The sequence below is a fragment of the Rattus rattus genome, chromosome 8, assembly GCF_011064425.1.
Source record: "Rattus rattus isolate New Zealand chromosome 8, Rrattus_CSIRO_v1, whole genome shotgun sequence".
In the NCBI taxonomy this organism is placed as follows: Eukaryota; Metazoa; Chordata; class Mammalia; order Rodentia; family Muridae; genus Rattus; species Rattus rattus.
Window position 1 is genome coordinate 60437353 of NC_046161.1, and position 17838 is coordinate 60455190.

Sequence of the window (17838 nt, forward strand, 5' to 3'; positions counted from 1 at the left end):
CTGCAAAAGCAGTGGGTGCTCTTTAATGCTGAGTCATTTCTCTCCTGCTCCTGTCTGTGGCTTGTTGTTATTACTATCATCATCATCATCATCATCATCATCGTCGTCGTCATCATCATCATCATCATCTAATTTTGCATTTCTATGTATGTGGGCATGACCATGACATGATACACATGTGGAGGTCAGAAAACAACTTTCAAAGTGGGTTCTACCCTTCAACATGTGGGCTCTGGGGATCAAACTCCGGTTCGGTTGTGAGGCTTGGCTGCAGGTACCTTCAGTAATCTTCTGGACCCCATTTGAGTTTCTAAAGATTATAGTTATATTTCACCTCTGGATTTTCTTCCCAAAGATAAGAAATCTAAGTGATGTGGCTGATTACTCTGACCTCAGAAGCATAGCCCCAGAGACGAGACCGATGAAGCACCCCACCGTTGCTGGTTCAACTTTGTGGAGAGCCACTCCCTAAATGGCTGCTCATGAGAGTCCCAGGACACTTACCGATCTTCTCAGGATCAGTGATACCAACTGTCAAATCAAACTGATCCTCCTGTTCTTCTTCCTCCAGCTTTAAAAAGAAAAACCAGGAGAGCTGCTATAAAGAAGGCTAGACATTACAAAATTCAATACCTCTCAATATAATGAAGTTAAGATGTTCTTCTCAGTGCTCACTTCTGTCCTACAGTGTAAGTCATGAACCAGTTCAGTCACTTCATGTACACTTCCCCACACCCCTACTTCCACAATAACCAGTAAGTAGAGGATTTTAGTTGACTTGGCGTCCTTTGGACTAAATAAGGACTAGAGAGAGCCGTATTCCTACATATGGAAGCTCCAATCAGGGACCAGTGAAAGCCTTTATGCTGTCCTTTGAGGAACAGACACCATCTAACAAAGAGTTCTCCTTTGGATTCTGGTTGGGCATTAAACATGTATCTCCTTCAGGAGCTGCAAATGTTTTCTCAAAGTTCAAACCCAACAGAGCTCCAGACTGGCAGCACATAGTTCCAAAGATACAAAAGCAAGAAGACCAACAACACATGCTCTTACCTCCTCATAGCTTGGCTGTGGCTTAGGAGAATTTGTGGCTTCTTGCGTAGGATGAGAAATAAGTGTTTTGCCTGGCATTGTCTTCTGGTTATTCTGTGTGCTGTCCAGGGATAGTTCCACTGTGGCATCTAAAACAGTTGATAGTTTAAAATGAGTGTCAGTAGTGGGTTTTGAAGGCTGAACATCAGTCCTACAGGAAGGATGAGGCCCATAAGAATGAATGTCAAGCACCGAATACAACAAAAACAAGAGGCAGTTTTTACATGAGTCAAAGGAGAAGGCACTGAGGGAGGGCTGCTCTAGCACAGGTTTGGTAGAGAAAGCTCTCCCTTTCATTTCAGACACAACTGTTTGGCTCTTAGACCAGAGAACCAGGAGTCTAGCAAAAATCAGCATGTCAAATATTTTACTCGTGGGAGTTGTCTTAGTCAGGGTTTACTGCTGTGAACAGACACCATGACCAAGGCAACTCTTCTAAGGACAACATTTAACTGGAGCTGGTTTACAGGTCAGAGGTTCAGTCCATTATCATACAGGCAGGAACAAAGTGGCATCCCAGCAGGCATGGTGCAGGAGAACCTGAGAGTTATCTGAAGGCTGCTAGCAGAGTACTGGCTTCTAGGCAGCGAGGAGTAGGTAAGGTCTTGGAGCCTATGCTCAGTGACACACCTACTCCAACAAGGCCACACCTCCAAATAGTGCCACTCCCTGGGCCAAGCATTTATAAACCATCACATTCCACTCCCTGGTCCCCATAGGCCTGTTCAAACGCATGAGTCTATGGGGGCCATATCTAGCCATGGCATAATAAGAAGTCCAACCTACAAAGTCCTCATAGTCTATAGCAGTCTCAACAATGTTCAAAGTCTCTCCTAAGATTCATCCAATCACTTAACTATAATCCCCAAAGCAAGACAGGAAACCAGCTGGGCAAATGCCAAACTTTGCCTCTTCGTGTTTGATGTCAAAGCAGTCTTCGATCTCAAACTCCCTTTTCATCTTTGTTAACTGCAACAAATTTCTTTCTTCTGGGCTGGTTCTACTCCCTATTAGCAGCTTTCCTCAGCAGATAGCTCACAGCTTTGGCATCTTGAACTTCTTGGGGTCTCCGAGGCAACTTCAATGTTACAGCTTCTTGTTTCAATGTCCAGGATCTACACATGATCTTCTGGGCTCCTTCGAAGGGCTGGCCAGTACTGCCCTGTCTAAACTCAGGTTGATCCCTTCACTGCTGCTGCTGTTCTTGGTGATCATCCCATGGTACTGGCATCTCCAAAACATGGCATCTCCCACTGCAACTAGGCGTCACCAGTAGCCTCTCATAGGCTCTCTTCATGGTGCCAGGCCTCAACCCCTTTGCATGACTCCTTCAGTCCTGGACCATCAACTGCAACTGAGGCTGCACCTTCACCAATGGCCTTCCATGGCCTCTCACAGTGCCCAGCCTGAGCTGCTCTTCATGACTCCTTCCTGCCTTCAAAGCCAGTACCACCTGGGTGACTCTTACACATTACCAAGTCCAGCTATAGCACAGGTACAACCTAGGCTATCTCTGGAACACAGCTTCTTTGTGCTCTCAGAAAACACTTCCTGCAGTGATGGTGGTCTCTTCTTAATCACCACTAACTTCTTAAGTCCAGCTGACCAGCATCAGTTGTCCCAGTAGTCCCTTCTATTTTTCCTTCTAAAGTCAGAGCCACATGGCTAAAGCTGCCATGTTCTGCTGCTTACCAGGGCTGGAACATGGCCCTCCACGCCTTATTCTAGTATCAGCTTTCTGTTTTCTGACTCCCTCTCTGCCTAAGCCCAGCTGTCCTGGAACTTGCTCTGTAGATTGACCTTGAATTCAGAGATCTGCATGGCTTTCTCCTATAATGCTGGTATTAAAGGTGTGTTCCACCATGCCTGGATTTAAGATTTTTTTCTTTTCAGCTAGAACCTGCTTTGTCCCAGGCTGGCCTTGAACTCAGAGATGTTTGGCGTTGTCTCCTGGGATTACAGGTGTGTACCATCATGCCTGGATATAAACTTAGCTGGGTAGAATCTTGCCCCCAGATTCCTTAATTTGTTATCTCCTAGAACATAGGATTCAGTTCCATTTCACTTCCTGGTGCCCCTTTAATACTTGAACCATATATTTTATATTTTTCCTTTCTAAACTTGCTATGCTTGTTCAAAACTCTCTTTATGAGACTTAACCAGAGAACAAAGCTTCTGCTGGGCTTTTTTGAGACTTCCTTTGTCAATGCAATTAGCACAATTTTTTTTTTTTTTTTTTTTTTTTTTCGTTAGCCTCAGGAAGGCTCTTCAGACCAGGGCAAAAGCAGCCACATTCTTCACTAAAATACCACAAAAATAGTTTCTATGTCACATACTGAAATTCTTCTCATCTGAAACCCCTTGGGCCAGGTCTGCACTGTTCAAATTACCCTCAGTAACAAAGTCTACCACATTCCTACTGGGATAGCCCATTAAACCTCAATAGTTAAAGCATTCCAATGCTTTCCAAATCTAAAATCCCCAAACCCACATTGTTCAAAACAAAAACATGGATATCACAGCAATACCCCAGCCCCTGGTACCAACATCTATCTTACAGTTTTACTGCTGTGAACAGACACCATGACCAAGGCAACTCTTTTTTTTTTTTTTTTTCCATCTTTTTTACTTTGAATTTTTCTTATTTACATTTCGATTGTTATTCCCCTTCCTGGTTTCCGGGCTAACATCCCCCTAACCCCTCCCCCTCCCCTTCTTTGTGGGCTTCCCCTCCCCATTCTCCCCCCATTACCACCCTCCCCACAACAATCACGTTCACTGGGGTTCAGTCTTAGCAGGACCAAGGGCTTCCCTTCCACTGGTGCTCTTACTAGGCTATTCATTGCTACCTATGAGGTTGGAGCCCAGGGTCAGTCCATGTATAGTCTTTAGGTAGTGGTTTAGTCCTGGAAGCTCTGGTCGGTTGCCAAGGCAACTCTTATAAGGACAACATTTAATTGGGGCTGGCTTACGGGTTCAGAGGTTCAGTCCAGCATCATCAAAGCAGGAACATGGTAGCATCCAGGCAGTTATGGTGCAGGAGAACCTGAGAGTTCCTCTGAAGGCTGCGAGCAGACTACTGGCTTCTAGGCAGCTAGGAGTAGGTAGGGTCTTAAAGTCCACGCCCACAGTGACACACCTACTCCAACAAGGCCACACCTCCAAATAGTCCTGCTCTCTGAGCCAAACATATTCAAACCATCAAGGCAGTGGTCACTCAAAACATTACATGAAGCTCATTTATTCTTGTTTGTATACGAGAGCACCTTTGCTTGTCTGCTTTATACACTGAATGACAGATCAGGCAAGTACACATCAGAGGAAAGCCTCAGGAAAAATATCAACCAGAAAACGTGTAGCAACACTTGGAAAAGTGTGGTTTGGTACACTTGGTCACAGCACACTATGCTGACAGTTTAAGAACTAGTTATAGTGACAGCTTAGCTATACCCTGACAGAATAAGCTATCATTTGTAAATGCCGCCAGAATTAGGAGATGGAGCAGCAGACCCAAAAACACTTCTGATTTTGAAGAGAAGACCTGGCCTTCACTTTAAGAACTGCCTCTATCTGGAGAAGATGCAGGTGAGCGGAACAACTCGTTCTCTGTGTGTTCCAGAGAAATGACTTCTAAAATAGCATTTTGTACCATTTTTAGACATTAAAATTTCTTATGCAAATGTACTTCCTATGTGGAGCAGTGAAGCTAGAAATTCTAACCCTAACCAGTTCAGTTTTTTCTTTTTAGTAAAGAAAAACATAAACATTCACTTATAGGTTTTGGTCTGACTGTTACATATTCAGTTTAGTCTTGGGGACCACAGAGGAAGCTGCTTCCTTTTCTTTCTAGATTTTCACTGGGGGCTAAGCAGAAAAACCCAGAGACAGTTTTAGATGATTGTGCCGACCACTGAGTGTGAATCATTTCTGCAAAAGACCCTGCCATGGGGGCATAAATCCGGAAGCAGCACAGAGAATGAATATGATAGGTTGTGAGGTCTTCACAACAAGGGGCCAGCTCAAGTTTGTATGGGAAATTCACTTTATGCAGGTCCAGCATAACAGATCGAGCTAGTAAATGAAACATGTACTATTCATTCAAACTATTCATTGGGTGAAACCAGGTGTGAGGAGATGTACTTGCAATCCCAGACAGGTCCAGAGCACAGATCTAAAGTCTAGTTACTCTGAGGATGAGGCAAGAGGATTGATAATTCATGGTCTACCTGAGCAATTTAGTAAAACCTTATCTAACAACAACAATAATAATGCCAACAACAACAACAACAATGCTAGTCTCCCGGCTACTTTTTATGTCAACCTGACACAAATGCAGTCATCTAATAGGAAGGAGCCTCAACTGAAAAATGCATCCATGGGTTGGGGAGTAGGCAGGCATGTAGGGTATTTCCTTGATTAGTGACTGATATGAGCCAAATCCACTGTGGGGAGGGACATCTCTGGGCTGGTGGTCCTGGGTTCTATAAGAAAGCAGGCTGAGCAAGCCATGGGGACCAAGCCAGTAAGCAGCACCCTCCATGGCCTCTGCACCAGCTCCTGCTGCCAGGTTCCTGCCTTGTTTGATGATGGACTGTGCTACCTTTCCTCATAGCAACAGAAATCCTAAGACAGCTGGGGATCTTATTCTGTGAAAGGAAACTTGCCAATACATGTGAGGACCTAGGATCAATCCCCTGTACATGAACAAAACATTCCTAAGAAGCTGAAGTTGGATAAAAGGACCCTGTCTCACCTGGGCATGAATGTAATCTGGGCTTCATACGTATAACCTCAGACTTGGGAGAATGAGGCAGAAGGACTGCCATCATTTTGAAGCTAGCCTGGGTCACAGAGTAATGAGGGAAAAGGGGGGGGAGAGAGAGAGAGAGAGAGAGAGAGAGAGAGAGAGAGAGAGAGAGAGAGAGAGAGAGAGCGCCAAAGATACGGCCTCAAAAAACAAACAAAAAACCCTGCCAAAAACAAACAAATAAGCAGAAAAACAAAACAAAACAAAAAAATTCAAAAATTCAAAAACCAAACCAAAAAAAACCCAAAAACTCCCAAACCCCATGACTCTCCAAAGCTAGAGTTAGGTCAGACTGAGCTATGCAGTAGACTCCTGTCTCAAACCAAACCAAAGGGAGAAGATGGAGCTCAGTGGCAGAGCATGCCTAACGGTCCTAGACTCAACCTTCAGAATGAAAAACAGAACTAAAATATCTTTGGTTTGCTAGAGGACTAGTTAAAGCCTTTTGAAAACCTGAGCATCTTCTACAGAAATCACTATGAGATGTCAAATCTTTAAGTATACCTAAGGATGAAAATTTGGGCTTCTTTCCTTTGTGTTCCTAACAAGAATATGTGTTGAAAAGCATTTGAGATCTAGAGGGATCAATCAGCACTACGTAACCTTGCAGAAAATAAATTTAAATTTCCACTCCGTATTAGTTGACTGCAAACACCTCAGTCTCATAGCAGACACTCCTTCTATGGGCATTCTTGTTCCTTCCTTAGTAGTGAGGCAGTAACTCTGCCTGTGGCACTGGCAGCAGATGACATAAACCACAATGACTACGCTGAGAAACTCTGCAAGATCTACACAGTCATAGAGAAAGCAATCACACGGTTACTTGGCAATAAGATTTCACGTTGTATAAGGAAAGATCACATAAATTTCAAAGGCTCAAACACAAAAAGTATACCTTCTTCTCAATGTGCTAGGTAAAGACAATTCATTATTCATGTATTTTAATCTTTTCTTTTATCCATTCCTCTCCCTCCAAAAACCCACTAACTACCCGAATGGACAGTGTGCATGTTAAGGTTTCGGGGACCAAATGCAGTAGAAAAATCCTCTAAATCTTTGTATTCTTCAGGCCTCTTTGTTCCTTTCATGTTCATATCATCTGGGCATTTTTTCTTTATATTCAAATTTAAAATATCAAGGTCTAAATAAACTTTCAATTTTTCTTCTAAACTCAGATTTATATAAGATTCATATTTATTCTACCTCCTCTAGTCTCTCCGTCTCTCTCATGGTTCTAAGGACTGGGCATGGGGACCCATGTCTAAAGCCTAGCCTAGGAGGCAGAGGCACAGTCACAGTCTGAGACCAACCTAGTTCACACAGCAAATTCCAGGTTGGCAAAGGCTACATAGTAAGGTAGTATCTCAGTAGATAGGGCTCAAAGTGATAAGAAATATCTGTAGTCCCAACTGTTTGAGAAGCTGATGCAGGAGGATTGTGAGCTCTAGGCCAAGTTACACAGAAAGACTACACATCTCAAATAAAAGTCTATCACTACTGCGATGGTGAATAACCTTATACTTTTGTGAGTTCCTGTGATATAGTATTTCTGTAATTCCCCTTACCACATTTCTAATTTTTAATAATTTAACTCATATTCTTAAAAATTAGATTTTTGTTTGTTTGTTTAGGGGGTTTTGTTGTAGGTTTTTTTTGTTTTGTTTTTTGTTTTTGAGACAAGGTCTCATTTAGCCTGTGCTGGCCTTGAACTTGCTAGGTCCAAGGATGAACCTGGACTCCTGATCTTCCTGTTTTTACCTCCCAAGTGCTGGTATCATAGACACAGATTCTATTGTGCCCGGCTTAAAATTTCTAATTTATGCATATGTACAGTGGTTTTTAGTTTAATAACTCATAACTTCATAGAGATGAATAAAAGGTGCCTAAATTTCGAGTCTCTACTTGCCTGCAAAGAGGTCCTGTGGCTCTTGGTCTTGTTCTTCATGGATCCCATTTTCTTTGGAACCATTTTTGATAGGAAAAAGGGATGTGGTTTTCTTTGGAGACTGGGGCTTACTCTGAAAACAAAAACAAAAAAAAAATATTTTGAATAGAATGAAACCCTGAAAAACAAACTGCCTACCTAGAAAGGGACTATGGCGTCCCTCTGTCCCATTGTTTAGAAGACAGGTTCACTAGTTAGCTGGCTCAGCAAGTAGCCAATCATTGCTAGAACTGAGAGTGCTGCTCAGGTGACCACAGGGCTAAGTCCACACACATCACAGGTTAATTTGTATAACCAACATCTTGCTGGAATATGATATCCCAAACCACAGGAAACCAACATGGGGATGGATACACACAGATAATTTCTAAAAATTCTTTCTTTTTTTTTTTTTCTTTTTCATTTCTTTTTTTTTTTCCTTAGGGTAGAAGTGGGGTATTTCAAAACAGGGTTTCTCTGTGTAGCCAGACCAAGCTGGCCTCGAACTCAGGGATCCATCTGCCTGCCTCTGCCTCTCAAGTGCTGGAATTAAAGGTGTGTGTCACAATGCCCAGCCTGATGACCATTTATATTTCAAGTGCTGGCTGACAGGGTATATTCTAGTGACAAGGACATCACGTTGGAGTTCGGAGTTCAAGCTCTGATCCCAGGTTTCCTTTGTTGGGTTGGCTAAACTATTAACTGAAGTTTAGACATTCCTAACTCACCTGACAGACACAGGGAGACCTAACACTTTCTGTCTAATGCTGCTTAGAAGTACGGTTGGTTTTCATCTGCAACTGACATGGAAAAAAATTTTAACCACACTCTATGGTGGATAGAGAGTAAGCCAGCCATGCTTGTTCTAATAGGCACACAGTGAAAAAGCAGTGGTCCTTGGCCTGTAGTAACAGCTCATCGAAGTCACAAACAAGAGTGGGGAAGCTGCCCAGGCCGGTACCAGTGTGAACAAAGCTGGATTGTGCCACACGCATCTACAGAGGGCCAGTTTATGCTACTGCAGGGCTTTGAAGTCAGACCCTAAGGGGAAGGCAGTTAAAAGACCTGATTTAAGGAAATTTTCCTAAAACATTCCCTTAACAAATCTGAGAGGGTTTGTTCCTTGGACAGGCCTTTTGGGCCCAACAGAGCAAAGTGAAATGACAGATCTTCTGATACTCTCTGAGTTTCTCATGCAAACAGCTTCCTCACTGTATCGGGCTTTCCTTTCAAGGAAAGAAAATTTTAGCTGCATTTGGTTTGTATTAGCAAATCATGCCTTTCCTGGGCTGTTCTGTGCTAATGAAGTTCAGTGGTAAATGTTAGACCTTATACAAATCTGTCTGAGAAGGTGCCCCCTCCTGTAGCTGCTCCCAATTATAAGAACAAAAGAGAATTACCAAAAGATAAAGAAACAGAATGAAGGCTGGAGAGATGGCTCAGAGGTTGAGAGCAATGACTGCTCTTCCAGAGGTCCTGAGTTCAAATCCCCGCAACCACATGGTGACTCACAACCATCTGTAATGGGATCTGGTGTTTCTGAAGACAGTGACAGTGTGCTTATATACATTAAGTAAATAAATCTTAAAAAAAAAAATAAGCTGGAATGAAAACAAAACTAACACTTCCTGCCTAAAACCGCTCACAACCACTTCCTTCCTTCACTCTCACTCAAGGAGAGCTCAGAAGCCACCTGAGTTCTTTTAGCTTCTTTCCCACTGGCGCCAGCCCTCTTCAGAGGAAGAACTCAGGGAGCTTAGACTCAGTAGGCAGGAGGACAAGGGGGACTACAAATCAAAGAAACCAAAGCAACATGAAAGGGCCTGTTACAATTTCCAAAAGAATCTATTTCTGAGATATGTAACATTTTTTTTTTTGGTTCTTTTTTTTTTCGGAGCTGGGAACCGAACCCAGGGCCTTGCGCTTCCTAGGCAAGCGCTCTACCACTGAGCTAAATCCCCAACCTATTTCTGAGATATGTAGATGAATAAACCCGGCTCTCCACTTCTATCTACCGCCTGATCCTGGAGGCAGCCTGTCATTGCTCTGCTAATCAAGCCACAGATCCAGATGAAAAAGCTACTTAGAGACAACCAGAGGTCCGCCACCTGCCCCTCTCCCTCCACCCATCCATGACAAGCCCAGACCTAAGTCTAATGGAAACTGTGATGGAAACAAGATTTGTGTTATTAGTGAGCTAGGTAACACGTACCCTTGAGACTAGAGAAATGCTGTCACAGATTCCCTGGGGCCCACATGCCTGGCTGGGCACAAGACAACTGAACAAAGTTGCCACACTACTACTCTAGTCTTTGTCTGTAGCTCTTTTGTAACAGTAAGTATGTTTACATGTACATTTATATATACATTTATAAACATATCTTTTTCAGGGCTGGGGAGGTGGTTCAATGGGTAAAGCGCTGACCACACAGGCATGAGGGCTCAATTTTAGATTCTCAACACACATTTAAAAAGCTAACTACAGGGGCTGGGGATTTAGCTCAGCGGTAGAGCGCTTACCTAGGAAGCGCAAGGCCCTGGGTTCGGTCCCCAAAAAAAAGAACCAAAAAAAAAAGCTAACTACAGTGAGAATCAGGTAGAGACAGGAGGATCCCGGGAGCTTACTGGCCAGCCAGTCTAGTCAATTTCTCTCTGTGTCTCTGTGTCGGTCTGTCTGTCTGTCTGTCTGTCTCTCTCTCTCTCTCACACACACACACACACAAAACCCACACATACACAAAATGTTTTAAATTGATTTTCAGTTGATTTGTATTAATACTAAGAAACTAACCTTACTGAGGAGAACCTACTGTACATGTAATAATAATAATAATAATAATAATAATAATAATAATCAGCATAATAATGCTCTCAAGTTTAACTTACAACCAAGAACAAAAAAAAAAAAAAAGGCAAATTGAACAAAGTCACTTTAAAAAAAAGAAACAAAAGAAAAAAGAAAACAATAGACCTTTGGGTCTTACTAAGTAAGTAGCCCAGGCTGTCCTCAAACTCACAGCACCATCTCCCAACGTTAGAGGTTAAATGTGCCACCAAACTGGGCCAGAACCATTTTTATTTTTAAGTTTTATTCATTTATTTTATGCATGAGTACACTGTAGCTGTCTTCAGACACACCAGAAGAGGGCACCAGATCCCTTTACAGATGGTTGTGAGCCACCATGTGGTTGCTGGAAATTGAACTCAGGACCTCTGGAAGAGCAGTCAGTGCTCTTAACCACTGAGCCATGTCTCCAGCCTGGCCAGAAGCATTTTTAAGGTAAGAAGGAGGACATCCATGTCCGTGGTATCTCCACAGTATGCTGGTGGGGACAAGGCAAGATAGGTCTACGGCCGCTTGCCTTCAAAATATAACCTGCCAGGCATCACAACAGTTTCCATACCTTATATCTAAGGTGAAAAGCTAATTCAAAAATTTTAAGATTGTTTTATTTTTAATTTTGTGTGTGTGTGTGTGTGTGTGTGTGTTGGTATGTGCTTGTGAGTGTAGTGTCTGTGGAGGCCAGAGGCATCAGATTCCCTGGAGCTGGAATTGCCCCATATGGATTCCAGGAACCAAGTCAAGTCCTCTGCAAAAGCAAAATCCGCTCTTAATCCACTCTTAAGCTATCTCGACAGTCTTCAAAAGCTAACGTTTAACATGTGTAAGACTTTGTTTTAAGAAAGCCAGTTTTCTAGCTAGATGAACTTACTTTTGGAGAAGGGAGAGACACATTACACTGAATGCAGAACCAATGTGTAAATTATCCTTCTAGGACCTTAGCAAGCAGGCCTGGTAACACATCTGTAATCCAGTGGTTCTTAACCTTTTAATGCTTCAACCCTTTAACACAATTCCTTATGTTGTGGTGACCCCCAACCGTTAAATTATTTTCTATTGTTGTTACTTCAAAACTGTAATTTTGGGGTTGGGGATTTAGCTCAGTGGTAGAGTGCTTGCCTAGCAAGCGCAAGGCCCTGGGTTCGGTCCCCAGCTCTGAAAACAAACAAACAAACAAACAAAAAAACCCTGTAATTTTGCTGTTATGAATTATAATGTAAATACCTGATATACAACTCCTGTGAAAGAGTTGTTCAGTTCCCAAAAGGGGCATGACTCACAGGCTGAGAGCTGCTGCTGCTGCTCTAACCCCAGCACTCAGAGGGCGAAGGCAGGAGGAGAGCAAGTTCAAGCCCAGATTCAGCTACTTGGAAGACCCTGTTTCAAAAACATCCTAGCTCCTTGATAGTAAGTTACAGCTACCCATCCCTTCAAAAGAGGAAGCATTTCTGGGTAACAAACAAAAACAGTAGTTGTAGTAAATAAAGCCAAGGAAACTATCCTGCTATCCTCCTTTGCCCTTTTATAAAAAAGCAATGTTCTCTTTTGTTAGCAGATAAGGATATCCAATACCTGCTCACTCCTTTTGGCGCTAGCAGGCGGTTTCACTGATAAGCCTGTCTAAAAGCTTCTGCTTATTACAAAAAGAGCAGAGAAATGGGCCAATGTTAATCTTGGAGAGGTATTAGAATGATCTTGCAGGAAGGGGGGGCACTTCTATTTAGAGCAAACAGGTATTTCTCAACACATATCAGCCTCGAACTCTCAGACACAGGCCATGAGCATTCTTTTCTTAGCTTAGAAAGTAGGTGTGGGCTCCTCAGAGTGATGTGGCCAGTCTGGACTGAAAACCACTGCTGGGATTCCAGGCAACTTCCCATTAGATTAGCAGTTGTGATTCTTCCTCTTGTTGCTTAACTTCTCTTTGCTCTGCATAGGACCTATGGGTTACATTTAAGGGACTTTACCCAGGCTGGAAAGACGGCCCAGCAGATAAAGGCGCTCAGCAGATAAAGCTGTCTACCGATAAGCCTGAGGACGTGAGTTCAGTCACTGAAACGTACATGGTAGGGAGAGAGAGGCTTGACTCCTGACAGTTGTCCCCCTGGCCTCCACATGTGGGCAGTGGTAATGCACACACACACACACACACACACACACACACACACACACACACACACACACACACACACACACACACACACAGATAAATATGATAAATTCAGGTCACTGCATAAAAACAACAACCCCCAATTGTACTTACAATCCCAACTCAATGATAAGGTGACACTGCCTGTGGAGGGCTAGACTGCTTATCTTTTAAAGACAAAATGAGCATAACTGAGTAAGGTTAAGGGGCCAAGGAGGGGCCACACCCACACAACAGGCCGCCTCGGAGGCGTCCTTACCATGAATGCTGCTCCCCTTGCCAACTTTACTATGGAAAATAAATGAGGTGGTATCTATGTATTCTTACTAGTAGCAACAAACTGTCACAAACTCAATAGTTTAACAGTGCAAATTCATCATTCTTTATTCCTATCAGTGTCCATATAGAGAGCACCAGGCAAAAATCAAGATGCCAATAGGGCTGCCTTCCTTTCTGAAGGTGTTAGGCGGCAAATATGTGTAGATGACTCCTGTCCCAGAGTCACGTTTAACAGTGGCTAATACCTGTATTTGGGAAAATGAGCATTTTGTGTCTGTTGGAATCTGGCTGCATCTACAAACTGCGTAACTAACTAAACAGTTAAATGTTTCACAGTACTACCTTCTCTCATAGCTTTAACAGTCCCTCCCACCCAGCACTGGGCCTCACGAGCCACAGAATTCCAAGGGTAGTGGTAGTTGAACTTGGATAGGAATAAAATTACAACTTTATTTTCCCTAACCTCTGGCAAAATATACCATTTTCTCTGCTCATAAAGAAAGGCATAATTGCAACCACAGTAGTTGAGACGATAACTAATACACACTAAATGTCTTTTTTTTTTTTTCTTTTTTCTTTTTTTCGGAGCTGGGGACTGAACCCAGGGCCTTGGGCTTGGTAGGCAAGTGCTCTACCACTGAGCTAAATCCCCACCCCACACTAAATGTCTTTTGTTTTGTCTTGAAGTGCTAGGACCAGAACTCAGAATCTTACCTACATTGGGCAAGCACTTCACCAGTGAGCCACAACCCCCAATCCAACAGTAGCTGTTTTCGTATGATGTAATTGCTATAGATACTGAAGTACCATTTGTGCCTGTCTTTATTTAAAAATTGTGGTAGCTAACTAGAGCTCTAGATTTTATTATTTAAAACATCAAAAGGATATGGTAAGCTAGGTATGGTGTTTCATGCTTACCAGCTCAGTATTTGAGAGGCTGAAGGAGGAGGACTGTCCTAAGTTCAAGGCCAGCTCGAACTACTGTATAGTGAGACCCTGTTTCAAAAAACAAACTCGTTACTAATATAAATGGTTCCCTTTGTGAGCTGATGTATTTTATATGTTAAAATATTTTGTTTTGGGACTGGAGAGATGGCTCAGCAGTTAAGAGCACTGACTGCTCTTCTAGAGGTCCTGAGTTCAATTCCCAGCACCCACATGGTGGCTCACAACCAACTGTAATGAGATCCGATGCCCTCTTCTGGTGTGTCTGAAGACAGTTAGAGTACACTCATATAAATAAAAATAAACAAATCTTTAAACAAATATTTTGTTTTGAGAATGGATCTATACAATGAGTCCAAAACACATACACCAAGGAGAAGGATTTCTTAAGTAGAGAAGCAGAAGAACAAAGGAAAAGGCCTCTGGAAGGGTGGAGAAGGGAGCCTGAAGTTGGCCATTTTGCTAGTTAGGGAAGTCATGAACAGGGGCCACTGGAGATCTCAGAGTGCAAAGGCTGCTGTGGTCAGCTGAAATAGAGCTGCAAACATTGGGCTCCACTCCTGCTGCTGTAATTCCTCACTTTTGGGTGAGGAAAGCTGCAGGAGGTCCAGACAACTAAAGGGTGGATCAGCTCCACCATGGAAGAGGCAAACCCAGACTGAATCTGTGCTCAAGTGAGTGAAGAAGCCCCAGCTGGCCATCTGACTAAGCAAAGCCTGAGGCAGACACAGTTGAGCAACAGGCTTGTTTCCGCAGATGAGGCACTTGCGGCTGCTCTCTGCAGCAGCTAACCATGATTTATTCATGCCAAAAGTTACTTTAAAGGGCTGAGAAGCTTCGAGGACCCAGGGAGGGGAATTAGTGTTCCTTTTTCTCTCCCCCTCCCAGCCTTACCAGCTGCCAACCTCCAAGCCACAGGAGCTGGCCCGAAGCAGAAGGGCTCAAGCTCCCTCAGACTACAAGTTGGCCACAGCCTTTATTACTTCTCACATGTTCCATACGCCATAATAAATAAAATTTAGGTTGGGTTCTTATTAGCCGTCTGGAAAAGTCTGCTCTCTTCCCCACAGGTGCTTTCTAACTACTTCCTCTATAATGCTGAGAATTAGGTAAAGTACCAGAATAATTCAATGACATATATAAAATAATTCTGTCTATGTATGCATGTATGTATGTATGTATGTATGTATGTATGTATGTATGTCTCTCTCTCTCTCTCTCTCTCTCTCTCTCTCTCTCTCTCTCTCTCTCTCTCTCTCTCTCTCAAGACTGGGTTTCTCTGTGGAATAGCCCTGGCTGTCCTAGAACTCACTCTGTAGAACAGGCTGGCCTGGAACTCAGAGATCCCACCTGAATGCTGAGATTAAAGGTGCAAAACCATGCCCAGTAACCTATGAAGTAAATATGATTGTTCATTATTTGTGCTGATCACTAAAATGAAGCTTTCATAGCAGTGCACATCGCTGCCTTCAAGTAAATTTTTATCAGAATGTGGAATTTCAACTTCTGAACTTTATTACTACTACTACTACTACTACTACTACTACTACTACTACTACTACTACTACTACTACAGACAGGGTCTCTTTATGTAGGCCTGGCATTCCTGGTGACTCTGTAGACCATTGGTTCTCAAACTATGAGCTGTGACCCTTGGGGTTTGAATGACCCTTTCACAGGTGTCACAAATCAGATATTTACATGATGATTGATATCAGTAGCAAAATTACAGTTATGAAATAGCAATAAGAATAGTTTTATGGTTGGGGTCACCACAACATGAGGAACTATATTAAAAGACCAGATCATTAGGAAGATTGAGACCCACTTCTCTAGGTCAAACTGGCCTTGAATTTAACAGATCCTCCTGCTTCTGCCTCCCCAGTGCTGAAACTAAAAGGCCACGCCCAGCCTCCAACTTCTGAACTTCAGACCAGATTTAAGCACACGGTTTGAAGCAATGTGTTCCCACAAGAAGCCATGACATAAAAGAAAATTTTCTTTTGCTTTCGGAGACAGGGTCCTATATAGCGTTGCTGGCCATGAACTTCGTATCCTTCTATCTCCACCCTCAGAGTGAGGTGTACTACTACACCCAGCTTTAACAAGAAACTTCCCTCTAACTATTTACTACTGTGAGTTCCAAGTGGCTGAACAATTAACTAAACAAAACAACAGTGCCTTTAATCTCAGCACTAGGGATGGCAGACACACAGAGCTCTGTGAGTCAGAAGTCAGCCTGGTCTGTGTAGCAAGTGGCATTGCCAGGATCTTGTCTAAAAAATAAAAGGATTCGGTATCAGAAATCCTGTTAAAGCTAGAGAAGAGGGTTGGAGGTATGGTTCAGCAAATAAAAGCACTAGTCACACAAAGCTGACAGACTCACGTCGGATCCCCTGAATCACAGGGGGAAGAAGGGAAGTGACATGAGAGTTGTCCTCGGACAACTGCCCCCATGCCACCACTTCCACCATCATCATCTTTGTAAAAAAGGCCAAAGTAAGGTTGGGGATTTAGCTCAGTGGTAGAGCGCTTGCCTAGCAAGCGCAAGGCCCTGGGTTCGGTCCCTAGCTCCGAAAAAAAGAAAAAAAGAAGAAAAAAGGCCAAAGTAAGGTTTGTGTCAAGAAATTTCCTGGAGGGCTGGAGAGATGGCTCAATTGGTAAAGTGCCTACCACTCAAACATGAGGACCTGAGTTCAATCCCTAGCACCCATGTAGAAGCCAGGCATGACATGAACCTCCCACTACACAAGCTAGTGTACCCTCCAAGATGTGTACACACATGGAAAATAAATAACTCCCTTTAAAGATAAAAAGAAATTTCCTGAAGGAGGCTAAGGAGATAGGTTAACCAGTAAGATGCCTACCATATATGCATAAGGATCTGAGTTCTATCCCCAGTCACTGCCTAAAAAGCTGGGAATGGTGGCACACTGTCTTCCCAGCGCTGGGGAGGCAGAGGCAGGTAGACCAGTCAAATCGATCTAATCAGCAAGTCCCAGGCTCCAGTGAGAAACTGTTTCAAAACCCAAGGTGGATGACTCCTGAGGAACAATGCATGATCTTGACTTCTAGACAAACGTATGCGCGCGTGCGCAAGCAAACACACACACACACACGCACATGCACATGAATGCATACAAGTGCACTCCCATGAACTCACACATATATACTCACAAATGTATTGAAGACGGGCTAAACATGAGGGAACAGCCATGTGCATGCTGTACAGAATACAGAATTAAAACACTGACCAGGGAAACTCTTTTCATGCTTTCTTTTTCTTGTTTTCTTAAAATAAAATTTCCAAAATCTGTCCAGATTGAAAGAAGTTATTCTATATGCATTCAAGGTTGAAAAAGAGCTGAGTTGGGATTGTAAAATGGTATAAATATAGAGGTTCTTCAAAAAAAAAAAATTAAAAATAGTATCACTGTATGATCCAGCAATCCCATTACTAGGAATAGATCTAAAAGTGAAAGAGGAATTTTATGTTTGCACACTCTAGTTCAGAAGCACATTTCTTAATAGCCAAAAGGTAAAACTAACCCAGAGTCTAATGGCATGTGAATGGATATGAAGGTAAGATATAGGACGGGGAGGGGGAGTGTGGGGCTCGAGAGATGGCTCAGCTGTTAAGAGCACTGACTGCCCTTCCAGAGGTCCTGAGTTCAAATCCCAGCAACCACATGGTGGCTCACAACCATCTGTAATGGGATCTGATGCCCTCTTCTGGTGTGTCTGAAGACAGCTACAGTGTACTCACATACATAAATAAGTAAATATTAAAAAAAGATATA

At 43.0% G+C, this 17838-nt stretch overlaps 1 protein-coding gene across 1 annotated transcript in view; it reads right to left on the reverse strand.

Moving 5' to 3' along the window:
• Window positions 1–17838, reverse strand: part of Snx1 (sorting nexin 1) — a 38122-nt gene that overhangs the window by 15145 nt on the left and 5139 nt on the right. Inside the window, exons 2-4 of the mRNA XM_032909530.1 lie at window positions 7806–7917; window positions 1054–1181; window positions 505–571 (exon numbers count right to left, since the gene is read on the reverse strand). Of these exons, the coding sequence (XP_032765421.1) occupies window positions 505–571; window positions 1054–1181; window positions 7806–7917 (307 nt within the window). The remainder of the gene's footprint in view (window positions 1–504; window positions 572–1053; window positions 1182–7805; window positions 7918–17838) is intronic.